General features: G+C 38.2%; 1 protein-coding gene across 1 annotated transcript in view; it reads right to left on the bottom strand.

Moving 5' to 3' along the window:
- The window catches only part of CFAP74 (cilia and flagella associated protein 74), a 41,941-nt gene extending 15,535 nt beyond the window's left edge, over positions 1–26,406 (bottom strand). Inside the window, exons 1-21 of the mRNA XM_084494794.1 lie at positions 26,276–26,406; positions 25,884–26,025; positions 24,863–24,953; positions 23,443–23,580; positions 22,695–22,793; positions 20,718–20,822; positions 19,396–19,569; positions 18,758–18,868; positions 17,512–17,614; positions 16,645–16,802; positions 15,259–15,469; positions 14,452–14,613; positions 13,243–13,311; positions 11,742–11,860; positions 10,096–10,162; positions 9,631–9,720; positions 8,532–8,851; positions 8,269–8,419; positions 7,387–7,509; positions 5,100–5,221; positions 2,117–2,245 (exon numbers count right to left, since the gene is read on the bottom strand). Coding sequence (XP_084350920.1) covers positions 2,117–2,245; positions 5,100–5,221; positions 7,387–7,509; positions 8,269–8,419; positions 8,532–8,851; positions 9,631–9,720; positions 10,096–10,162; positions 11,742–11,860; positions 13,243–13,311; positions 14,452–14,613; positions 15,259–15,469; positions 16,645–16,802; positions 17,512–17,614; positions 18,758–18,868; positions 19,396–19,569; positions 20,718–20,822; positions 22,695–22,793; positions 23,443–23,580; positions 24,863–24,953; positions 25,884–26,007 — 2,666 coding nt within the window. The 5' untranslated portion in view covers positions 26,008–26,025; positions 26,276–26,406. The remainder of the gene's footprint in view (positions 1–2,116; positions 2,246–5,099; positions 5,222–7,386; positions 7,510–8,268; positions 8,420–8,531; positions 8,852–9,630; positions 9,721–10,095; positions 10,163–11,741; positions 11,861–13,242; positions 13,312–14,451; positions 14,614–15,258; positions 15,470–16,644; positions 16,803–17,511; positions 17,615–18,757; positions 18,869–19,395; positions 19,570–20,717; positions 20,823–22,694; positions 22,794–23,442; positions 23,581–24,862; positions 24,954–25,883; positions 26,026–26,275) is intronic.
- Between the last annotated feature and the right edge of the window lie 299 nt (positions 26,407–26,705).

The raw sequence follows: 26,705 nt of genomic DNA, 5'->3' as shown, positions 1-26,705 counted from the left end.
TGCTGGTCTATTTCTGGTGTCTTACAGAATCAGAGTGAATTGCTTCCTGTTTTTAGGTCTCCACAGAGATAATATTCCTACTACTACTATTGGAATTGTGTGCAGGTTTTTTAATATATTATTAAAGAAATGTTAAGGAATAAATAGCACCACCCACTCACAATCATCATGCTGATCTGAGATCTTGCTGGCTTTTGTTTTGCAAGTCTGAAATGTGACTTTAGAAGGTAATCCTCAAATGGATTGCTAACTTGTGTGAAAATAAAAAAACGGAATTAAATATAAAGTAGGAATAAAGTATCAGCTTCCTTTTGTCACAGGACATCAGAATAGCAGAAGAAATTCACGTGTAATGAAATATTCCAGAGGGACAAATATAATTGTAACTGTACATACACAGCAATGGGTTCTAAATTAGCTGCTACGCCTTAGGGAAGAGGTACTGAAATCCTTCAGATAGCTCACTGAAAATGGCATCTTCATGCTTTAAAGCAATTAAAGAAAAGCATAAGAGACCAATCAGATTTAGACTGTCAGCATCTGCAGGACTACTTCCAAATACAGAAAAAGTAAAAGATGCAGTATTTGGGAATGCTGAAAGTCAGCAGATTAGAGAACTTGCCTTCAAATAAGCAGAAAATATGTCTTTGCTTCAAGCACCCAGATAGTTATATTAGTATTGTAACATCTGACCAAGCATTTCAGCATCACAGAATACTTGGGAGAGCTTCCTGGGCCTTCAGTCATCTGTCTGTTCTCTTGGGCTTGCTGAATAAGTACTTCTTACTTTTGTGTTGCTTTTAATACAATTGCTCTTTCTTCTGAGAAAACGGAGCTTAAGTCAATGAGGAGGCATTTGCAGAAACGTGTCACTAGCTCAGTACTTTACATCAGCTTGGAGCAAGCTCATCTTTCTCTGCCATACGCATACTCTCTGGTATGTTAGGCCTTTTAAAATGATCTATATAGTGAAACAGTCAGATACTTATTTTGTGGCCTTGATCTCTTCAAATCTCCCTTCTGAAACTTCCTCATTTTTCAAAAGGCAGATTAATATTCTAAATCTAAGCTATGCTTCTATCCACTCAGTAAGTATAGCTGTGCTTTACAGCTTCTGAAGCGTAGGAACAGAAGAATGTCATTGTAATGGTTACTGTTGTAATCTGATAGGATTTGATATGTTGAAAGAATTGTAAATACTTCTAGTTCCTTGAATGCTAACCTGGCTGAGAACTTTGATGTCTGTGCTTAGACTCTCAGTTTACAATTGGGCCTGATTTCCAGAGATGCTGAGCACATCAGTGAAAATCCAAACACACACCAGTAATAACCTCTATGAAAAAAGCAGCAAGGTTAGCAGCAGCAATCACTGCAGAAGCCACTGAAGTATTTTGGCTGTACACCAGAATATTTATCATTTAATTTATATTTGTAGAGAAATGTCCTGCTAAATTCTTTAGGATGACAATGGAACGGTAAATATAATTGACAATGGTGAATAAGAGATATTGTATTTACATTTTTAGAACTGGAATTCATTGTTTCTATAACTGAGTTATGTTTGTATATGTAGATGTTTTGTGAAACAGAAAAGAAAAACTTGCTGAGAAAATGCTTTTAGCATCTTTGAAGATGTTATATAAATTGCCAAATGAAATTCAAGATCAATACATTCCTATTTTAGAGAAAATATACAGAGGTGACATAAGTCCAACCATTCCTACTCTACCTAGCAAGGCAGGAGTGCTTATCCAGAAATGATTTAATCACTGATCCGTGAAGTAGCCACCTGCCTTGAAAACTTCTCTTTTGTGTAAGATTAGCTTCGCCACAGAAATGGAAACATTCTACCAGGAACGCAACTGCTAGATTTTCACACTGCTGTCATCGCCACAGGAAAAGCATTTCCTCACAGGTAAGTGATCCAAGTTAATTTCCTCCATGAGCATCTGGCATCTTTTTTAAAGAGAGCATTGACACCAGCAGTGTGAAGTCCAGCCTGCTACAGTCATTAGATGTGAAGGAAGAAAAAATACTTTATTTGCTCAGATTTTGCACAGACAGCCTCCTACAGACATTATCTTAAAGGCCAAAAACACCAAAGTTTTTAGGTTACCTGGGCAAAAACTTCAGTTGCACAGTGAAGGATGACTGAGCCTGAATGTAACCTGTTTTCGGAAGCAGTTCCATATGCTTACTCAATTCTTTGCAGACTTCAAACTTCAGACGCAGTGTAGCTTTTGCTCTGCAAGCAGATCAGACATGCTCAGGTGGCTTCGAAGCTACTGGTACTGCTATCTTGGCAATGCTGGAGCTTGGTTCCCTCTCCCCCTCTTGCATCTCTGCTCTACATTACAATTATAACTATTCCAAGCTTCCTTTGAAAATGAAGGGCGTGTAAAACTGCTACAGCAAAATCACACACTTGTCGTCTTTTATGTTAAGTATAGCAAACAAGATTTTGGAATTACTGTAAGTAAACCCAGCTGTATTTCAAGCAATGATACTCTGAGAAACAGAAAAATGAAGACCAGCAACCGCTATGTGGGGACAAAAACGACTAAATGCTGCGTAAGCTGCTAACCAACACTGACCAACGTCCCACTACACAGTCAAAAGAATCAAAAGAATGAACCTGAAAGGCCATGATATACCTAAACCATCAACAAGGACCCAGTTTGTGAATTCCATTCATCCACATCATCTCAAAACTTTCACCACAGATAATTAAGTCTGTACAGGTAGGGAAAATTACACAAGTTCAGCTGTCCTAGGGGGTGTTTCTTATGTCAGGAGACGTACCGACAGAACTGCTGTGTTTTTCTCCCCAAAACTGTGGTGACTTCTTAATAGGTGTGAATTCATAGATCTCTTATAACGTCTCCTCTACCTCCAGAAGCAGATTCTATAGGGCTAGAAGTCCTATTGTGGCTAAATTGCTGCTACCAGTTCCTCTGGTACACTACTTGTGATCAATCTGCCCTACGAATGGCATATTGGAAGCTTAGGAAGCATCTCCCAGTTTACTGAATTCTGGCCATACTACAATAGGGTGACAGCCACAAACCATACCCTGCTTTGGAATTTTATGCCTATGTGCAGAATTGCCAAGCAATTTACAAATATTTCACTTCTCGTTTTCCTTCTCTTGGACTGGTTTACAAGCTGTCAGTCCAGATGGCCTGCTCTAAATCAACAACCACAGCGTGAGGTACTGGGAGCCTGGAATGATTTCTGGCTGCTGACAGTCTAAGAGAGCTATATGCTAGTTCTTTACATCAGTGCATGTTATAACCTCCAATTAAATTACTTTTCAAAGTGATTTATATTGGAGAGCATTCAGGTGAGACACCCTTTATGCTGCATAATGCTTCCCGATTACTGTACTCTATGAGACCAGAAAGAAAAAAAAAAAAAAAAGTTTTGTAATTCTACAGAGCTTGCTGGACCACTTCAAGTACCAAAGCTATTTACCTACCTTGAAAACCTGATCTTCTACCTACGCTACAGACTACAGTATCATAAATTGCAGCAGCAGTGCTATGATACAGCCAGGTACAGAAGTTCCTTCTGTTCTGCTTCTGTTAGATGTTTCTGTGTACTGGTGGTGAATAAAAGGATGTTCTAACACATCATCTCCCTCAAGTCTGGGTCAGATTTTACCCTAAAAGCTAAAGAACATCTCTCTTTTAGGTTTGTTTCTCTCCCCATCTAGTTAGAGAGAAGAGTGGGATAAATCAAAGACTTGATTTGCCAAGGTACTAAGGGCAGCATGTTACCTATTAAGTGCTCTTAATTTATCACAAGTTAAGAGAGGATCAGTAGGCTGATTTTTCTTTCAGTTAAGAAATTTTGACCTAATCATCATTTTGACAGCTTCTATCTTTGGGACCCCTTTGAAATCTTATGTTTTCATTAGGATAGTTATTTTGCTTCTATACTTTTAAGTTTTATCCCTGGGTTATCTAGACCAAGTAAAATCCCTTACATAACTTGTGCTTCTCATATCTGTAGGCTGAATTTCTGAGATAACAGCTTTACTCATTTCTTTCCAACTGTGAAGAATCTCTGCAGTCTGCAATTCTGGTAAGAGGTTTAGAATGGATGCCTTCTACAGAACCAACCTCTCCCCCACCCTCCCACAAACCCACCCCAACCTTGTTTAAAAAGAGCCTAAAATATGCAGATTGGTAAAACAGGAACAGTATAGTGACTGCATTAGTTAGAGTGAAGACACCCAGCACCTGAAGACAATTAACAGAGTAAGAGTTCACATAACAGAGCATTACAGCAAGAAATGCCTGGGAGACGATGAGCTGAAACATTATCCTTCTGTTACCGTGCAAACAGAAGGAGTCTTCAGACGTTACTGATCCAAGCTATGGAAATACATATAATAAGTCCTTAATACCTGTATGGGTTAGGAAAAGTTGCACCTTTCCTATCTTATAGGAAATGCAAAAGGACTGGCATGATTTATCCAGCATCATATCCCAAGTCTGGAAAGACTGGTGATTGAACTTCTCAATAAGCAACAGTTGACGGAAGGTTGCCTTCTAGTTCTTAAGTCTCCCATGGATGTTAATTAAACATAGAATAAGTGAGAAATTAAAAAAATAAGAACAATAAAAATTCTTCATAAAATTCATTGGCTGAATCAATTATACCCACTGTGCACTTAACTTTAGACACATTTATCTTTATTGCATATTTCGTGTGCAACTGCACATGATGAAACTCAGCGGGGTTGCTATTCCCTAGGGACTTAATGATTACATCACAGACCAGGCACAGCACAGGGGACCTTACAGGAGTGGGAAGGCATGAATTAACCCAGGTACTTCACAGCTACTGCTGATCCTGGGGATCTAACACAGGTTACCCAATTTCAACTTCCCCAGCAGTGTAGAATTCAGAGGGCTTGTAGTCAGGATGTCCTTCTGAAAGGCCAAGAAAAACAAAACAAAACAAAACAAAAAACCACAAACAAACCTGCTCATCAGCCTCCTGTGAGAACCAGATGTGTCTGACACAGTGGAAGCCCAGTGCATCACCTAGTGATGTAAGATGTCATTCATTAGCTGGAGAAGGCAGCTTACCTGCTTTGAATGACAACGCAGTCCTGGTAAAGTCGGTCATACATACAGATCTTAAAATCAATGTTGGGATTGGGCACCCAAACTGGCACATCAATAGAAACTCCAATGGCACTAAAGCACAACTGTTAATACACAAATCAAGAGTGTATTTATTTTTATCAGTCTCCATTTGTTACTGATCTAGATAGAGCAAGATTTTTTGCTATAAACTACACCTGACTAAAATATGTATTAAAGGTACATTAATTAGACAAACTGATGGAAATAATTCACAAAATAAAACCTAGGTATCACTGTGCCACAGAACAACAATTAATTACACTTCCATTTGGATTCTTTGCCAGAAAATGTAAAGGAAGAACATGCCGCCCAAGATATTGAGAAGAAATATTTAAAGTGTTAAGTGAATGCACTACAATTCAGAAATTCAAGAGACTGCTGCTATTTTATCCAGCAAAGAAATACAATAATGGCTGTAGTACTATGTTTCCTATAAAGATCTTAAGTTTAACCTTGTAGTGGGTTTACATGGCAAGGTTTTGGTAGCAGGAGGCCATAGGGGTGGTTTCTGTGAGAAGGATCTAGAAGCTGCCCCATGTTTGGTAAGGTCCCCACTGCTGACCAGAGCCAAGCCAATAAGCGATGTTGTTTTGCGCCTCTGTGAGAGCATATTTAAGACAGGGAAAAAAAAACGTTGCACCACACAGCAGCTGGGAGAGTGAGAGGAGGGAGGAAGAGCCTTGCAGGTACCAAGGTCAGTGAAGAAGGAGGGGGAGAGGTGCTCCAGGTGCCAAAGCAGAAGTCCCCTGTGGCCTGTGGTGAGGCCCATGGTGAAGCAGGCTGTCCCCCTGCAGCCCATGGAGTACCACAGTGGAGCAGGGTTCCATGCTGCAGCTCGTGGAGGAAACCACAGTGGAGCAGGTGGCCCTGCACCAACAGAGGCTGCCACCTGTGGAAGACCCCTGCCGGAGCAGATTCCAGGCCGGACCTGTAGCCCATGAAGAAGAGACCATGCAGGAGCAGGTGACCTGGCAGGAGCTGCTGCCCATGGGGGACCCAGGCTGGAGCAGTTTTCTCCTGAGGGATGGACCCCGTGGTACGGACCCGTATCTGGAGCAGTTCTTGAAGAGCTGCTGCCTGTGGGAAGCCCACGCCGGATCAGTTCAGCAAGGACTGCATCCCGTGGGTGGGACCCCACAGCACAGGGGACGAGAGTGACCGAGAAGGAGCGGCAGAGAAGAAGCGCTGTAGGCTGACCATAACCCCCATTCCCCCGTGCCGCTTGGGGGGAGGAGGTGGAAGAGGGTGGATGGGGGGGTAAGGTGCTTTTGGTTTCTTTCGTTTCTCACTTCTCTAGCTTGTTAGTTAGAAGCAATAAATCTTACTATCTCCCTATGCAGAGTCTGTTTTGCCCGTTACAATAATTACTGCGTGATCTTCTTGTCCTTATCTCAACCTTTGAGCCCTTTTCATCATATTTTCTCCCCATTCCTCTTTGAGGAGGGGGAGTGAGAGAGCGGTTGTGGTGGAGCTCGGCTGCTCACTCAAGCAGAATCACCACAAACCTCAGCAACCACATAACTCAAACATGGAGAAAAACGACCCTTCCCTGCCAGGGCTGAAAGAAAGGGTACCCACAGGAAGCTGCAGTATGCCTCTGCAGCTCCTTTTGTAGACTACTCCATCTGTAGACCACGGGGAGAGCCAAGACTGGCCTACTGAGCTTCTTGGAAGGTGGTGGGGTTTTTTTTTTGGCAAGCTTCTGTGAACTGTTCCCAGGCAGAATTTGGCTTTCACTAAAATGCAGAATTAAAATATGCTAAAGCGGTAACTAAAGTTGTCATCTGTCCCAGCCTTCACACATCAGTTTCACTACTGCATGCTAGATAATTCCAATGCTGATGTATCAGAAAGAAAATAAACTGTGTGGGTTGGGAATAAAGGAAAATACATTCAGTTCTATATCCAGGACACTAGATATTTTCCAGATGCCTAATGAAATGGGAATATTGGGATGACTTGCATAGAAATTTGAGAGACTCAACAGGTTTGACAACCACAGCACATCAGAAAAAATGGGGACATGATTTATAGTTACCTACCATCAGCTCTGACAGAACTGTAATTCTAAACGCCCTCATTGTTATTTCTTACATCTATAAACGTATCTGTCCTCTACCTGCTTCTCCTGGTTCTAATATAGAAGCTGAGCTCTTGTAATTCTTACTGGAAGCAGAAGTAAGATTTCAGCAGTGTTTTGAAGCAAGTCTTACACAAATTCACTTACTGGTTTGCAGTCTGAGTTGTCAAACACGATCACAAACTCTGCCCGTACTGCCCCAGGGATAGCTGGGATAAATATAATCTGAAGTTTGACTGAGCTGAAGGGTCCGATTTCCCCTTCAGTAACCTAAACAGGAAGTAACACATTTTTAATAAAAGTCAAATTCTCTTACTGTCATTAGCTCTACATTGTAATGAAATAAATAAGGAGTTTATGCTCTTACTATACAAACACACAACTACACCTCATTTGTAACTAGATGGAATAAACTGCCCAAGGGAAAAATGTACCGTAACTCCTTACAAGGTTTGTTGTGGGGGGAAAAGCTTGGGATGACATGTTTTCACAGCCAGGCATGGTCAGAATCTTATTGAGCTCCTTTTTACTGCAAAACTCTGTATGACAGGTAGATTATGTAGTTAACTGAAGTGTTTCCATCATACTGGTGATTATGTACCTGATACATAAAGAATCTGCCTAGGGCTGCTGATTGCAGTGTAAAGTGCTCCCGCTTTTTTATGGATAGGAAGAAGCTATAAATGCTAATAAGAGCTAGTATCTGAACTCTTATACCCACATTCTTCAATATGGCTCAAGTTTGTGACTTCATATAACAATGAACTGACAGTGCAGAAAAATCAGTTTGACTACAAAAAAAGTTAAATTATAGGAAATGTAAATGTATATGGAAACTCCTTCAGCTCAAATATTTTTTATAAATCAAAATAAAGGACTAATATGTAATGCTATTTCATTTTAACAACTAACTGTAATACTGGGCTTGAAATAGACTGTGTACTTAAGCAGTTCACACTAGAGCCAAGACAATTCCCTTTGATGGAGGCTTAGATTACCGAAAATCTTGTAACTCAGGATATTTGCTACCTTTCCCAGCATAATTTCATGCGGTGTTTCTTCAGAAGGTTCCATTAAATTATGTGCATTATCTGTGTCTAGGTCTGATCTGAAACTTGATGCACCTTGAGTAAGTTGTTCTGAAAAAATAAAAAATATGGGAATTGTGCATCTATTTACTAAACATCAAACAGCACAAATACATTGATTTTGGTCAATACCGCAAACCTAAGAACATAGCCCAGAGGAGGGAAAATGGAAATGTCTAGAAAGAAACTTCTATTTAGCCATACAACTTCATTCTAGTCCAGAAGTCCATATTAGGCACCAAGCCTCCCATTGCAGGATAACAATGCTTCAGGAGGATAATGTATGTATTGGACTTTGTTATGCCTAGAAATGCAGATTCACCTGATAGCTCAAACTTGGTTTTAAGAACAGTATTTCCAGGAGAAGATTTTGCTGTTGTTCTGCGTGTACTACTGTCACCTGCTGACGCCTGAACTTTGAATCTTGTTCCCAAAGCGCCGTTGTTTGTCAGGTTGATGGTCCGTAAAATTGTCTCTCCCACCACATGAGTGCCAAAGTCAATGAGCACTTTATCTAGTGCCAGCTGTAGGAAGATAAACTATTCATTACTACTATCCTAGATAGTCAGCCATGTCAATTAAATAAGCATCCACCTTTTCAAGAATAGGACTTCAAAGTTCTTGTTATCATTTCAAAGACAGTATCAAATAATGACAAACTATGGGCACTCTGTCCTTTTGTAGAAGCCAACTAATTTGAAAAACGTATCGTTAAACTGAGCCACTTGCATTTCAGTCCACTATATGAGAGTGGGAACAACAGGTTAAGTTTTGTTCATAGTAGCAGCTTTCTTCATTCTTCAGGTAGCTACTCTGGAGGTAGATAACATTTACAGAACAGTTCAACATTTTTACTCTTGTACTACAGTAAGATGGTCTTACTAGCATCAGGCTGCCAAGCAAGCATTCAATGTCATACAGTGACTACATATCAGTTTTTACCATGCCTATCTTGTTTCTCTGAGCTTTCATGGTTTACAACCAGTATAAAGAGTAATATGCTACTTCATGCCCAGTTTTCACCAACTGTGTTGTTACTGGGTATGTGATAACAAAAGGCATACGATTCAAGCTCAAGCACCAAACAGACAGACAACTTGGTTAACTTGCTAGTAGTATCCTGCTCCCAATACTGGGAAGGTCTTACTGGAAGCTAAGAAATTGTTTTCTGTGAAGAGACTATCCATTTAACAGGAAAAAAAAGAAATATAAATACCTCTTACTAAATATTTTAAATAATGTTTATGTTATCTTAAGTTTTCTGCAGTTACGCTGACTTGAAAATATTTAAGCAGTCACTTACAATGCATGTCTTGGCTGTACATTTCAATGGAACAGAAAAAGAACCTGTCTGGGCCATAAACATGACTTCTCCTTCCAGATTTTCATCTATCTAAAACACAAAAACAAAAACCACAGCCAAATAATTTGCAAGATTCAGTCTATTTGATCAAGTCTGATGAAAAATATTTTTACTCATTCTTTAACATATTGAAATACATGTCTACAGATTCTACATTTGCACTCCAAGACAGTTTTTGTTAACTGCCTGGCTAATTTGAGCTGGACAATATCTTTTGATAAGCATTTTTCTAAAATGCACCCTTAGAAAACGTCATATTACAATGCAACAGCGCTTGAACATGCACACAGTTCTAGAATTGTAGTTTGTTTTCCTGATAAAAATATTTTTCTTAAACTGTTAATCAGGCTGGTGAGTTACACAGTGATGAGAATCCTAGTGTAATCATCACTTAGGTGCGCTTACCGCTGGCTTAAAGGTTACTCCTACTTCACAGGACATTCCAGGAGACATTTTGCCAGGTGGCTCAAACCTATGGAGATAAGCAACATAAAATTCCAAACTGAACCTACGTATGAAACATGACAAAGAATATTTATATAATACTTTTCCACTTGGATTAATTTATTACTCCAGAAAGTCTCATCACGAGGGACAGATTAATGAAAAACCACAGAACTCTAGTGTAACCGTAAAACAACAAAGGCTGATTCTTTGAGGTTTTACTCAGAAAGTCTTATAAAGCTTTTAAAAGGAAAGAATTATTGCAGTCACTTTACAAACAAGGCAACTGGTGAAGCTGTAGCTCAGTAATGTTATTACTAATACTGTGGAGCAATCGCTTATTCAAACAGCTAGGAAGCAGTCTTCCATTATCAATTTGGACTACTCTAACATCCCGACTATCCAAAAAGGAAATGAAGAGGAAAAAAGCAGGTTGCTGCAGATAATCAGAGAACGTGCTGCCTGCTGCAAGCAGCATCAAAATTATCTTGAATAGCAACCGCCAGTCACTTCAATGCCTCATTTCATGGTCTCTGGGATGCAAACAAAATGCCCATCAGAAGACAAGAAGTCTCACAGCTGCACTCTAAATGAAATTACTAAGGCACAACTAGAGCCCTATTCTGCCTGATGAAAACAGGCTAGAGAAAACAGGTAACTGGATGTTGCTAGCCATGGGAATACCTGAGCAAACTGGGCCACACTGAAACACAATATATATGTTAATCACAGTTGTGTTAAAACAGAACTAAAAAACAACAAAACCAAGAGAAAATGTTTTCAAACAGAAATGGAATACTTTTCACAATACAGAAATGTAAAATCTAAGCAGACAGGCAAATAAGCTACTGTATGCTGAGCTTCAGAACAGGTCACTTAACATTTTCTCCCGAGAAAGACCTGAAGGAATAGCCCCTTCTATTTCAAATGTTACCTTGATAAAATAAAAGTTTGATTTAGAGTATGTGCTGCCAAACACCATGGGTTACATATACAAACACACATAGACACACGACACTAAGAACAAATTGCTATAGATTGCCATTGCACTGAGTTGTAATAATGCTCTTTAAGCATTAGAATATTACTGCTACATTGGAAAACAGAGCATCTGTCAACTGAAATAAGTTCTCAAATGTTATGTCTGTAACTGTGCAAGAGATATAAAGAGCTGACACCATGAAAGCTTAGATATATCGGATATTTTCAAAATATGCGTAGGTTATTTGTTGCTAGGTACCTGGCAGAAGTATTTTACCTCTTTGTACCTACAAGTAGATCCTTTTCTATTTTTTTTTCCAATAGGTCTGACATTTCTGAAGAAAGCTTTCTACTTGCTCAGGGCTAGCAGTATCCATGGGTGTACGTTGCCTCCCACAGATTAGGGATTGCACCCTCTCACCACTACAGGAGCCAATGACATACAGCTCAGACTGTAAGTCTCTTCTCAGCTCTGAGACACAGTTCTTTTCCACATCACACAAGGATGGAATTTAGGTGTATCTAATGAAGATCTATCTATCTTAATTTGCTACGGAACTTGGTTATATCTCCTGTTGTGATACAAAGGTAAAAGAAGCAACTTGTTTATAATCAGTTTTACTTACTGAATGCTGATGAAGTCCTTCAGACATTCACTGATTCCCACCAGTCTGCAAAAGTTAACACTGTAGGATGCATTTGTCAAAACTATCTTCTTTTTGTAGATTTTACCAACATCAAAATCCTCGAAATATCAAACACAAGGTATGTTATATAAAGGAATAACACATTATAAAGGAATATCACACAAGGTGTGAATTACAGTGAGTAGCACGTACACATGTAATGACCAAGGCAACTAGTTTTACCACAGTCACGCTTATAGTGCAAAGTATTGTATGAACCCAGAAAGCACTGCCCTGCTCCAAACAAATCCAATTCAAAGATGCAACCTATAGAGCTGGTAACTCATACTTCATAGACATGGCAACATTATCTTGGTGTATGCACAGCTAATGTGCCAAGCTGGTCTGTATTTTCCTGCCATGAAAGTTGTGTAACTGGGTATTCACTACCACAAGACAAGCAGAGCCTTGCAGGCTGTCTGCCCAGCAGCACGTGTCTCTGACAGTTCCAATTACTGCCTGATTGGCTGCACTGGCAGCCTTTTTGAGTGCGAAGAAAAACCAGGCAGAACACTGTACTTTCTTATGCTTGCAGTTTATAATACAGGAATAAACTGATAAACTCAGATTCTTCCTGACCGTTGTAGTATTACGATCACTTGCTAACTGTAACCTTCACTTCATAGTGGAAGTCATGGCCTTCTTGATTATCTTATATTAATAACGCATCTACAAACAATACATAGGTAACAGTTGTACTGCCTTTTAAAAGGATGAAACATCTCATTAGACCGTGCTCCATTCATTTGCTCATCTTTCCAACATTATTTAAATTTCCTTAATAAAGGAACTATTTTGTATTTAAAACTAAGTATCTTAGTTAATCTGACTATATAACTTCCCTGACAGATTGCTAGAGAAAAAGGCAAGCACTGTTTCAGGTTTGACTAAACATATGTTCAATTCAATGCACTGGGTTTGGCAGTGATGGACTTGTTTTTCTTCATAGCAAGTGGTATGGTGCTGTGTTTTAAACTTGTGACCAAAACCATGCTGATAATACACTCACGTTTCAGCTACAGCCCAACAATACATGACACAGAGTCATGGCCTCCTGTTTCTCACCCTGCCCCTGCAGTGAATAGACTGGGGGGAATACAAGAAGCTGGGAAAGGACATAACAGGTGACCCAAACTAACCAAAGAAACGTTCCACACCATATAATCGTGCTCAGCAATAGATGCCTAGCCACCTTTCACTTGGGAACTGGCTGGGCATCAGTCTACACATGGGGAGTACTGAGCATTTGCCTTGGGATTGCTTATTTTCTTTCTCTTCTTCCACTTCACTTAAACAGTTTTTATTTCAATCCACAAGTTTTCCTCTTCCCCTATTTCACTTGGGGGAGGGCAGAGCGAGCAAGTGGTTGTGTGGTGCTTAGCTGTCTACCCAAGTTATCCCTGGTAGGCAGGGTTAGACACTGTGCAGAATGGCCACTAACCTTGAAATGAACGTAGCTTGGTTTTCTATAGAAAGTATGTCCCTTAGGTTCATGACCAGACACTATTTGCTTGTGAAAAACTGTAGTTTGGAATTCCTCCATTTTTTTCCTCACAATTCTCGTTTTTCATTGCACTCAGAGCCACCTGCTTTGTATCCATGTCTTTGTTGGATACCTAATAAGGAGCATCAATAAAAACCACTGTGACCTAAGGAAGTAACTGTGATCATAGAATCGGTAGATCAAGGTAGAAATTCCTGTGATTAGAATCTTTAAGTACCTGGCCAGCCTTTGCTACTCTCCAGATCAAACTCAGCTTCCCAACTTGTATATGAAGAAGTTAATTTATTTTCAATTGTTTTGTATTATATTCATCCAGCACCAGAACATTCTGTTTTTAATGGCAGCAAATGGGTTATTTTCTCCACTTCCTGAACAAACATTCAGAGAGAATCAGCTAACTTCCCTGGAACATTTCAGTTATGGTACAGTGCTTCTTTCATTTGAAGCACATGGATACATACTGACATTGCTACTTTCTGATGGATTCTGAAGTCTGCTCTTAAAGATCAACATCTCAAAAAAGCAGTATACAGAAGGATACCTTGGAATAACATTTAAGATTGTAACTACAAAATTCCACTCTACCTGTTTATTATTTACTTTTGTTTAAAGCACAGAATACTGTTGGTTTGGAGAAAATATACTTTTCTTTGTCTGGTTTGGGATAGAAAAGATTGTTTCCACATAAAGTAATCTGTGTTGCCAATTCGACAGAAAGTCATGTCCAGTTTTCTTTTGTTTTAAAACTTAAACAAGTGAATATGATGTGATGTATGTCTTCACGTATCTCTGAACTAAAATTGAAGTGTTGTTTTCTCCTTAAGAGAAAACTACAAAGATAGCGTCAAACAGCAAGTATCCTAATAACATTCTCACGTCCGAATTTCTGTATTTAAGTAATAAAGACTGCATTTTAACTGCAAGAACGGTTAATTATTTTTAAGCAAGGTTCATAAAACAGCAGCTACCAGTATCATTACTTCAGATATGTATAACTACTAGAGAGGGAAATGAGAGTTTTCTAATCCATTAACATGTTTTTAAAAATAATTTCTAAGTTTTATAGACTTTAACTTATCCACATCTATTAACTATATCCACATCTATTTATTTCTGATTTTTAAGGGAAGATATCACAACTTTTACCTTGTGCAAGTCATATTCCTGACTCCAAAGTCCAGGGAACTCTGGTTCTACTAAGGTCTTGTCCTTCTCTTTCTCATCTTCAACACTTTCACAGAGCACATCATCTCCTACAAAAGCAGTTCTCTCTCCATAAGCTTGTTCCTCAGCTGGTGAGCACCTTAACTTTTGTGAGAGAAAATAAATTTTGAAGATATCATTAAAAATTATTAGAGGACAATTACTTTAACAGCCTCCTATGGCATCTTTTAATACAAAGTGACTGGTCTATAAACCTTCAGGGCTGAAGAGGACAACTTAAGTCAATCCCTTCCTAAAGCACACAACTCAAACAAAATCTTATAGTAGCAAACATCTATAGGAGGCTAGAAACTAGACCTCAGGCACAAGAATAACAGCTGTGCAATTTTTTTTTGCTATTTCCACCACCAACTACTCCCCTCTCCCCCTTTTTAAAACACACCTGAAGACCACTAGTTTCATCAGGGGATTCAATTCATACCACTGTTTCTTTCCAGGCCAGTACTCCCTCTAATATTGTACAAATCAATTAGAACAAAAGCAAAAAACAAACAGGAAGCTTATCTCATAAAAATACTAGAAAAGAGAGATTAGCAACCATCGAGAGATCTAATGGGAGAAATTACCCTCCACTTGCACTTTACTGTCTGGTATTTGGTTGTAGCCTGTGCTATTCAGAGGCAGAAGAAAACCTCACTTTCCTATCTTTCAGACCAAAACAAAAACAAAAACAAGAGGAAAAAAAAAAAAAAACACTAAAAAGATGGTTATTCTTAGACCTTTGCTTACCTGTGATACTGCTCCAGCTGGATGTCCGCAGGTCTTCTCAATATAGTGCCACGTCTTCCTTCTCCACGGTAAAGAATCCGTAAGTTTACCACCACTCTTACTTGCCTTAGTACATGACTGACGATTTTTTTGCTTACAAATAGATGCTTTTTCTTGTAAAATTCGAGATACAATCTCAATTTTTCTTGACTTTTGCTGTTCTCTAAATGCTCTGTAATAAAATATTTTAAGAAACATTAAACCAACCATGGTTATTTACTAATAACATTAAATTAGAACATTTTAAAAGTTGAGGAGTTCTCAAACATATCAGTCATCATTACTGAAAAAAAAAAGTTTTCCAAACTTAATTAGCAGTTTAAAGAAAATTGCCTATCTGAAATCCAGTGGATTTAATAAAGAGAGAAAGAAGGGTAAAAGGTAAGGCCATACATACTGAGCTTGGAAGACAGAAATTCAATGCTGTGTATGACTATACTTCCGTGACACACTTGGCAGATCATTTAATCTGTTTTAATACCAGCAGCTTAACACACCATTTTCTGCAACAGATATTATGGAGGCTAAAGATCCCTTCTAATACAGACTTTCACCTCTTCATATAACACAGCTAACATTAAGACTAACAACCTTGTCTCCCCTGTGCCTGCAAAGGGAAACAGTAAAAGCGAAAAAACAAGCAAAGTGAAAAGAAACAAAAAATTAAAGTTAAGAAGAGTTAAATATTTCCTGCAGATCTGTACAAACTGATCCACTTGTTTTATGAAAAGGATTTTTAGAATGCATATAATACCACTTTTGCTATCAAAACTGAAGCCTTATTTAGTCTCTGTTTAGTACCTTAGCTCAAATTCATCTTCATATGGAGTTAATGAAATTATTAAGCTTTGCACTAGATCAGAGGAGATACAAGCACATTCCTGTCAATTGTGCTAAAAGGCAGAAGAGCGATTTTGACCAAAAAAAGCAGGAAGGAGAGTACATCGTTTCTGACCTTACTACAGTGCAATCTTCCAAAGCTGGTCTGTAAAAGCCTAAGAAAGCCACTCAGTGTTTATATGGACAGTGTTCAGGAAACACAGAAGTACAGTTATTTCAAGCATCCAGTTTAGATTCACTGAATTGCCCTCCTGGGGTAGTTTATCTCCTTTGCAGTAATCAGAACACAGGCTCCAAACTTTGGTTCTCTGAATAATACATAAGCTCAAATTTCAAGTTGCTTAAAACAGGCTACACATATATCACACATGCAGAGTACAAGAATGAGTTCTCTCTTGAGACAGTACTATGTGTGTCATGTTTTCAGAATCTGATTAAGAGATCCAATGTGTTTCTGCATGAGCATCAGTAAGCAACTGGGAGAGCGGTATCAGAATGAATACTTACTGTTTCTCTCTTTCATGCTGTAACAGTCGTTTATGGAGAAAAATTTCCTTGGCAACATTGCCTCCTTCTGCTAAGGTGGCCTCCTTCATTTTCAACTCCTCTTTCTTAGCCTCAAGGGCCATTGCTTTGTTCCAAGGCTGGAGTGCTTGAAGTTTTTCCTATGAAGCCAAATAAACCACAGTTACATATTTGATTCACATATTGAAGAAAATCAAACAGAATTTGGTCCCTTTTTCCAAGTAGAAATTTGTGATAGCTTTCTCTGAAATAGAACTTACTCCTTTTTGATCTACACAATAGTCAAGTAAGCTGTCAGTAGTGCGCATATGCTGGAGATGCAGAAAGCTCTGACTAGGTCAGGGCTACATTTTTACCCTTACAGCTCCTGTCAGATCAGCATTAAATTAAGATCACTCCCTCAGATTCTACAGAACACAAACATGTGAGGGAGGTAGCTTAGCTCTAAAATTCTTAATTTACATTATTTAAATTCTTAAGTAACTGTTTTTCTTCCATTTGTTTTCTCCATATGAAGTATTTCTTTGGGGATCTAAATAACTGGGCACACTTCTGGCCAAGTTTAGAGAATGATCTGTAGTATGCATTATTTTCAAAAAAGTTACCCTACCACAGCAGCTAGATTGTTCACAGAATAAACTCTGTAAGTAGAAGTGTCAAAATACTAATACTGCCCATAATAACATCATTACTCCCATAGTTAAATTCTCCTGTTTAAAAAGAGATTTGGTCTACGATATGGCATCATCACATAACAACTCTGCAGTGAAAACTGAATTACTTTCACTAAAACCTCACAGTCTAACAAGTTAATTTCCTCATTCCCCATCTAAGCCACAGCAGCAGTACCCTATTGGAAGTTATGCTGTTTTTCAGGGAGAGCACAGCTTGTATCCTTCTCTCCATATGCTCCTGAGTTTTCACTTCTTCCTTTGCATTCTCCTCATGAATTCTGTAAGCAGAGTAAAATCTTTCAGGCTCAAATCCTGGGAAGATTTTAGTATTAGAATGTTTAACCTGACAGATAGTAATTGTGTATATCACCACCAAACATACTCTCTGTAAGTCTCTGTGTTTACTATGATACTGGGTGTGGGTAAAGTGGAACAGTTGAATCTTCTATATACAGTATCACTCAAATTAAAAGTGCCAACAGGCTTTCAACCATTTTGCTCAACAACTCAAATTTTGAATACGAAGAATGCGTTTCACATTATGATATATGTCTAGAAAACAGGTGTTGCTCATATAATCGACATCTAAACAATTACATATTGAACTTTATACAAGCCAACCATTTGTAGCCACGCTAAAAATAAACCCTAGAAACTGTAAGACCTAGAAATATGTTAGCATGAATCAAGTCAAGTTAATTTAATGGTAAACTAGAAAATAATTACTAACGTATATATTTGATACGTTATTCAGCAAAAAAAGATCAGCTGATTTGGTTCAGTTTGTTTATCTTAATTACTGTGAGTTTGTACATGTCATTTAAAGAAAAATAAACTACCATAAAAACAGCACAATTATTTCAATCACTTTTTCAATTAAGTCCTAATATACAAGTTAAAGTAACAAATGCTTACAGTTTATTTAGATGCAAAATAATTTAATATCATAGTAATTATATAAACAAAAACCTATGAAGGAAACATTTAATTTGCCATCCTCCATAAGAGAATAGGAACACAGAGAAATGCCATATGAATCTATTTTGCCAGACAGCAAGACAGCTATGTTACCACATTTCAGAGGTAATAATAGAAAGGCAGAATGCTTTCACACCTGGCAAAGTTTCAAACCTGGGATTCTGTTACAGTTAATAACCCACACACATATAAAAGTTTTTCAAATAATTTGTAATGCCTACACGTGGTCAGAAGCCCCTGCATCTCATCAAAAACGTCCTTTTGTGCCATGTAAGATTTGAGGGCTGCCACTGTGCCAGTGCTGGGAAGAAACTTCCCAAGCGTAACATAGAGGACACGTCTAGCAGAAAAATTTTGACTTCTCAAAGACTACAGGGTAGACAGTTGTACATCAGAGAAAGAACAATGATGGAGGGGAGGGGAGAGGAGGAGTTAATGATTACCTTGCCATGCTTTTTCTCAGGAAAGAGACTGCTTTTTCACGGTTCTTTTTGGCTACTTCAAGCATTTTTTTATGCCTTTCTTCACATTCTTTCTGGGCTTCTTCTTCTTTTCTACAAAAGACAGGCAAACAAACAGGATTAAGGAAACCTTTATCCCATCATCATGATATTTAATGTTGAAGAGTCTATCAATATGTACTTAAATGGGGTCAGCCTGTTTTCTGCCCTCTGTACAGTCTCATTTTCAGAAACCATACAAATTGCTAAACTGCTGTCCATTTTCTCTCCAGGCTTCAATGAACTTGATCCCAAATGTAGAAGGTCCCAGCATCCAACAATAATGCAGACATATGCAGTTAGTCTGGTCTAATAAATTTGGTTTCCTTAGTCAAAAGTCATTCTTTTTTTTCTTTAGTAAGTTGATTATGTAAGAAATCTTTACCTGTGTAACTATAAGACCGTGAGCAATTCTTATGTTAATTCTTACTGCTCGTAACAATATTTCAGAGCCAACACCTGGCTCAGAAACACAATACCACTATTACTTCCATTAACTAATCTTTTCAACTCCTAAAAATAACAAACTAGCTAAAAGTAAAAGAGAGAAAGGAAGCAGAGTCTGACTGGTAGGCGCTTACTTTTTTCTTGACAGCTGATTTTCTTCTGCTTGCAGTGCTGCTATTTTTTCCTTATGAATCCGTGCTTCTGCTTTTTCTTGGTATTGAGTCTCTAGCTCCTCCTCATCTTTTTGAAGTTGTTTATGGAGGGCTTCATATTTTCCCTGCTCAGTTTCTATCCGCCACATCTCAAGCCTTTAAAACAAAGTGTGATCTGTTTGCACCAAAATATTGGCATTCTTTCACTTACTTGAGGTTACTGAGTAGCTAAGGCTCTATGGTGACCATGACAATCTATCCATTTTTTATGTTTTAAACCATACTGTTACTTACCTGGGAATTGTACCTTTCAGACTAAGGCTCACATGTAACAGCATATCTAGTTTTAAAGACATCAAAAACATTGGTCAAAAAAAAAAAAAAAAAGTTCAAGCTTCTTCTGTCTTTTACATTCACATTTACCCAGAAAACATATTAAAAAAAAAAAAAAAAAGAAAAACCAGAGAAACAGCTCCCCTCCTCTCTCTCTGCCACCCTTTTCAAGAGGAAATAGCTTCAAGGACAAGTTGTAAGTTTTTATTCTTCCATGCTTTGCAGGAATTTATATGACACATACATATAAACAGATTAGTATAGTTATCACTAATCTCACAATAAATAGTCAAGCATTTTAAAGCTATTATGCAACATTGCAGCAGAATGTACTGTAGTCTTGTTAATCACTTGGTTAAATGTGCCTATAAGCTCATGCTTATGATCTTCTCCAATGTAGTTGCATCAGTAGTTGTACCTCTAGTACAAAAATACAAACACATTTGCCTGTTACCTTCTGTGGAAGACAGTTTTACCAAGTCTCATATAAATGAATAACGTAGCATGTATGAGCAATCAGTTGCAAGTGGCAGTATCAACTTAGCATAAAGATACAAAGTACTACTACATCATTTCCATCATTCTCAATTTCTACCTTTTGCTTTATGTTCTTTGAGAACCAGTAAGAAGCATAGATTAGAAGTATTTATGCTTCCTCAGAAGTTGGTCTCCTTTAATCCATTTTATTTTCCAGTTAAACTGGGACTTGTTTAGAGCCACAATTTGTGAATAAATAAATAAATACTTTATGTGTGAAAAACAAACTCAGGACATGGGCCACGGAATCCATTTCCTAAGCAATGAAACAGTTTAAGCTAAAAGGCTTTGCAGTGAACCTCATGACCTCAAATCACATAAGTTAGTATTTACAAACAATTTCTAATGGATTCATGAGTTTCTCTCTAAACACCATATGAAGAGCATAATAAAGATTGACTCCCATCACACTGTTTTCTCATTCCTTCACTTACATGTTTTCTTTCAGCATCAAAGCAATTTTCAACTCAAAATCCTTCTCATCCTCCAGTTCAGTGCACAGTCGCCTGTGCACTGCCCGTAGGCGGAACAGGGCTGCACTGGTACATTAAAAAAAGAAACAATGAGAAAGAAAATGGAACTAATGAATATTAAAGAAAGAACCCCCCCCCTCCCCCAATGAAATCAGCAACAATAAATAATGGCTTGAAGTTGACATTTATGTATTAGAATTCCACTAATTTAGAAAGCAAAGTAAGAGACTTTGTATAAGTGTCCATTGTTCCTTCAAAGGCATAGCTTTCTTTAAACTATTACACATCAGTTGAAATTTACAGAAAAGTATTTCTTTAAAAAGCACCGACTAGTAGTTTGAAGCAACTAAACTAATTCTTAACTGATTTCTTAAACTAATAAAAGAAGTACCATTATTAAGTTTAGGCAAACCTAGAGAACCATGACTGCTTTCACCTTTAAAATGGCAATATAATCCTCCCTATACTTTGGCTACAATTGCAGTATAGCAACACACTTATCTCCCTTGGACTTTTCTACACAGGAAAATTAGTGCACAGATAGTACAGCATCCACAGGCACTGAGCTGACTATATTAACAAACTCCATCCCAAAAATAAAAACTGGAAATGGATCTTCCACCTGTAGTTACTACTCTAACTTCACACTTTTGTACTAGGTGTCAGTAACGCTAATGGCAGCTAGTATTTTTCATTAGCATTAAAAGAGGATGCATTTGAGCTTCAGAAGCCAGAAACTTACAAGGTCTTCTTTCTTCACTATTAATTTAGTAAATATAATAGAATGCAAAAAGTGGTATTTTCCTGCATATCTAGTCCTCACAATTTGACCTGTCATAAGTATAGAAACCTCATACAATGCTTTTCAGTCTTTCTTGTTGGTCTTCCTTATTAAGAGTGTCTGAGAGACCCTGAACGGGGAGTACTAGCACCCACCACAGAAGTCTCATTAGCACTCAAGTCATTATTTTTGTTCCATTCCATTTTGGCAATTAACCTACCTTTATTTATTCTGTCATTCATTGATACACTAACTTTAAGAATAACACAGGTCAGAAAATGCAGCTGCAAAGTTTGTTCACAATACACTGGCTCCCGGTACACAAGCCACCCACTTCTTTCTATTTAAACCAAATGTGAGGAGTACAGTAAATTGCCTCCTACTTCCTAGCAAAAGTGTTTTAGAACAACTCCTGCATGCAGAACCACTCCTGAAAGGCATTCGTGCATTTCACAACATAAAACAATTTTTAAAATAGCATACATATAAACCATGGTTGGAATAGCTATCAGAAGGAAAACCATGACCTCTCAAAGTGACATAGCACACTGGTATTGGTTGACTATACTGAACAGAATTGATTGAGACTGATAAACGTAACTGAGATTAATGAATGAGGCTGATCTAATAACCAGTTGTTGCTAGATTCCACTTCAAAACACATACCTCTTCCCTATCCATTTGTAAATCCCCACCTCTTATGGCACTCTGATTTAACTAACCAAATATTACCTCTAGAGCTGAAAGCAAAGAGACTGATGATTCCCAACTAATGCACCACTATTTATTTCAGAAGGAGGAGCTATTGCTGAAAACATCAAGTCACCTGGAAGGTGACTGCAGTATTAGCATTCACCAAGCTGGGAGTGAACGCACTGCTCTGCTGGCTGGCTGAACACACACACAACAGAGCTTGTATCACAACAGCCTTCCAAGCTATTGCCATTCTCAGCACAAGATGCAACACTTTGGGGGTTTGTCACTGACCAATCAGTATCTCAATTGTACATGCTTAAATATTCTATCAGGTTTTCAACAACATGACACGGTGAAAAAAGGAAACTAGCTCATCAATTACACACCGATAAAGACAGCGGATGTCTTTATTTTGGATTTTATATGGATGTCTTTGGCATCCAGAAATATTCTCTACCTACACATTGCCAGCCTCCTTCTCTTTTTGTATTTCAACGTCTATGTACTCCAGCTGCTTTCCTAGCATTTTGATCCGCAGCTGGCAGGTAGTCAGCTCGTCTCTGAAACAAATAAACAGATTGTTTACATTTTCCAAGTTCTCTGCTCTGTCCCATTAAACTCTTTGAAGGTCAAGAATCACAGCTGGGATTCCTTCAAGCCCCCCAACTCCCCACTACCATCCCACGTTTACATCTTATGAGGTTCTTTAGAAGCCCCTGTTAATTTCAATTATTTTCTCTAAAAATCCAGAAGAGTAACAAGAGTTTAGTCTAACTTCATCTATATTACCAAAAAAGACAACAGCATAAACAGCACTTTTACACTAGCCTTCTTCAGATACATTTGCTGCCAATGAAAGTTTTTTGACCTTTACACAGCAAAACACTCATAGCAGGTGCTTATTTTAAAGTAGGTGAGTAACTTCACCAATTCCAATGTAACATTTCCATCACAGTTAAGAAAACGTTTACAATGATTTTTCCATTTATTGTTTCTGACTGTTGAACCCACAGAATTGTGCAAACATAGCAGAGGAATTAACATGTAATTCTTCCAGATCAAACCCCTCTTCTTTAATATCAATATTAATGTTTTATTTTTTTGAAAAGTGTAAATTATTATTACTATAACCATATGCAAAACAGGTAAAGTAACCCAGCATTTGATGGCACATTTATGCTGATGCCTTATGTTTGCTTCAACACTAACCTGATTTTTGTGACCACAAGTTCCTTTTCTTTGGCTACATTGTTGAGCTGTTTTAGGTTCCTGTATAAGGCTACTATGGAAATTCTATCTGCATACTTCATAGCCCCAATATCATTAACGTCACTCCAACAGTGTTCTCTTTGAATTGAAAGACATGATGAATAATGAAAACATGACAAGTTTAAAAGGTATGCAAAGTTTGTGCATCATCCATTTATGCATTCATGGGTTCTTTATTTCAGTTTTACTCATTCTAGCAAACTGATACAAATATAATCAATATAGTAAGAAAAAAAATGAAGGTAATCAGTACAAAAAGCTTGAGTACATGCACTTAAGCCAAGATTTTCCAGACTTAAGTATCTAATGTTGAATGTTTACTCGCACATTTAATGCATTAATTGCACGTCTTTGTTTTTAAATGCCTGTAGTTCCTCTTGATTATACCTAAGGTTTTCAAATTCCAGTTTTCCTGAACGGTAGTTTTAAACTTTAAAGGGAACATTCTAAATTAGTTCAGAACATCGTACAGAATGCTTCAGTCTGCAAGTGAGGTAATCTTACCATTTTGGTCTACTTAAACATCCAGAAAGAAAAGGGCTGAAGGTAGTGGGTTTTTGTTGTTGTTTATTTGTTTTGTTGATGTTTGTTTATTTTTAAAAATCATGGCATATTTTGACTTCCTCTGTTGAGTACAGCAACACTGTCAACATGTACTGGCAGTAGGCATATGTGCTATGCAACTTCCCACATACATATATTAATAAACATTATTTCAGTTTTTCATCATGCTCTGTAACCCTGTGCCAGGTCACTCCAGGGCAGAGATCAAGAGTCTTGTCAAAGTAGGCCAAACTGTGCTTTGATCTTTCTTTGTCAAGAAAGCAGCAGCTACTTAAGGCCACATTCAAATCACTGAATTATTTTTCATACGTGACCTTTGTTACATGTAAATTTATTTCACCAGGAATAAAACTGCTCTATCACTTTCTTTAAAACCAACCTATCATCTCACCAGTTCTATGCTAATCCACTTTACACAGTGGTGCAAAACTCCGTATGTATTCAGAAACTTACAATCCAACACTGATATTCTTCATAAGACAAAATCCTCTTTTTCTAACAACTCCTAATGTTCTACAGGGATACGAACATAGCATATTATTACAGAGAACTGGCTGGGTTTTACAAGTGTAAATTGCTTGGTATAAAACCACCCAGGCTAATAACTGCTCCTTTAAGGGCAGATGATTAAGCCACATGAACGTAGTGCAACCACTGTGTTAGATAAATGCATATTGCCTATGACTAATTTGACAAAAAAATACAGCTGAATTAACCAAACCTTCTCTGGAAAAGGTAAATTACCACTATAAAGAAGCTGTTGTTAGAGCTGCTAACAAAACAATGAATTATTTACATGCTAGATTCAGACTTGTCTCCAGCTCCTTCAGAAGTGACCTTGTTCCACATCTTACCACCATCAGCCAACTCTTCTTCAAGCTGGTATTCTAATAGAAAACAAAACAACAGTTTAATAAAGAGACTTTGAGCTTCAAAATGCAAAGCTCTCGTCTATTTGCTGCCAAGTCAAAATATGTAGAGATCCAGGGATGATGTATTATAGCATTACTGTAGTATATGTCAAAAAAAAAAAAAAAAAGAAAACACAAAACAACCACACAGGACTGCTACTGTACACCTCGAAACCAAAGCAAGAGAATGCCAAGTCTACTATGTTTATCTTACATTAACACCCTGCTCCACGTCTCATTATTCTGATCTGCATTGAAGATAGAAGTATTTATTAAGCTTTATTTAATAAGTATTATTTATATACTGTTAAATATTTATGTAGTCAAGAAAAGGACAGGGGAAAAAAAGAACAGCCTAAGAACACTTTCTTAACATAAAAATCTGTATCCAGCTCTATACCACACATGATAACCCATAAAATGGTAGATACTTTGCTTGATATAACATCCATAAACATACTTTTGGACGCAATTAGAGAAATCAGTTGCCTATTGACAGGCAGCTGTTGTCAGCTTAGATATCTGAATCCACCCGGCCACTTCACAGAGTTGGATCAGGATCAGTGGAAGACCTATGCCACCACTATGCTAGATGTCTAGAGCACCCCAAGTGGCTCTAGATCCTAATGTATTCGTGGCTGAATCAAACCCATATAAATACTGATTTTCACCATCAATTACTCTGAACAAAAAATGCCTTTCAGAGTTAAGGTGAAAATTTAATACTACAGGAAAAAAAAAAAAAAAAAAAAAAAGGTTAGATTTGAACTAGTTACACCTGATGCAGTGTAATACTAGAAGAAAAAAAAAAAAAGACTACTGGAACAATTGCGTTTATTTGGAATATCGTGTCACTCCTAGAACTGAGGCTTTTTGTATATTATCAATATGATTACTCATTTTCACCTCTCCAGCATTCTTTCACATCAGAGCACTGACCAGCCTGGTCTTCTTCCTCTTCCAGAAATGGTAAAGGAGTTTTTTGGTCCTCTTCATTATTATCACTGAACTTGCTATCTTCAATATTCATGGTTCTTTAAAAAACAGGCTAACAAAGACAAGAGTCCATATTTACATACACAAATATCTCCAAGAACTCACAATAGTGATGACTATGTTTCCAGATGAATTAATAGCATTTAGTAAGTACTTAATTCACACAAAATAACTGGAAACCATCACATGGCTTTCTACTAAACACACATTTTGGGTATTAACTTCAACAAATCACTTATAGAGCACACTGCCAAAGCATTTATATATATCTATATAACAAGCAGTTGAGTAATAAAACACACCTTCCAAACACACTTTCTCCACTTAGGCAACCAGTTGACCTAAAATTCATAAGGAATGGCTCAAAAAAACAGCTATCCTGAGCGTCCTTGAACACTTGCTTGGTCCCGGGTCCTCGCCTCCCCTCACAGCCCCGCCACATCCACTCAGGGCGTCCCCTCAGAGCCGCCGCTCTGCGCGCCCGTTGGATGCGTTGCCCCGGCAACGGAGCAAACCACAGCGGGGGAGCGTCGCGGGGGCGCCCCCGTGAAGCCCCCCCTGCAGCCGCTGGAGCCGTCCGGCGGTGCTCGCCCCGTGACCCCCCCCAACCCCGCGGAGTGGTGCGTGCCTGGGCGGGTGGTGGCAGCTGGGAGGGACGGCGCCTGAGGGAGTTGGGTCCTGGAAGGCGGCGGGTCCTCGGCGTCCGAGTTTTCGGTCTTTTCGGGAATAAGC

This window comes from Aythya ferina (genome assembly GCF_964211825.1).
Source record: "Aythya ferina genome assembly, chromosome: 21".
NCBI lineage: Eukaryota > Metazoa > Chordata > Aves > Anseriformes > Anatidae > Aythya > Aythya ferina.
Note: the sequence above shows the minus strand (reverse complement) of the source record. Positions and strands in the feature narration are given on the sequence as shown.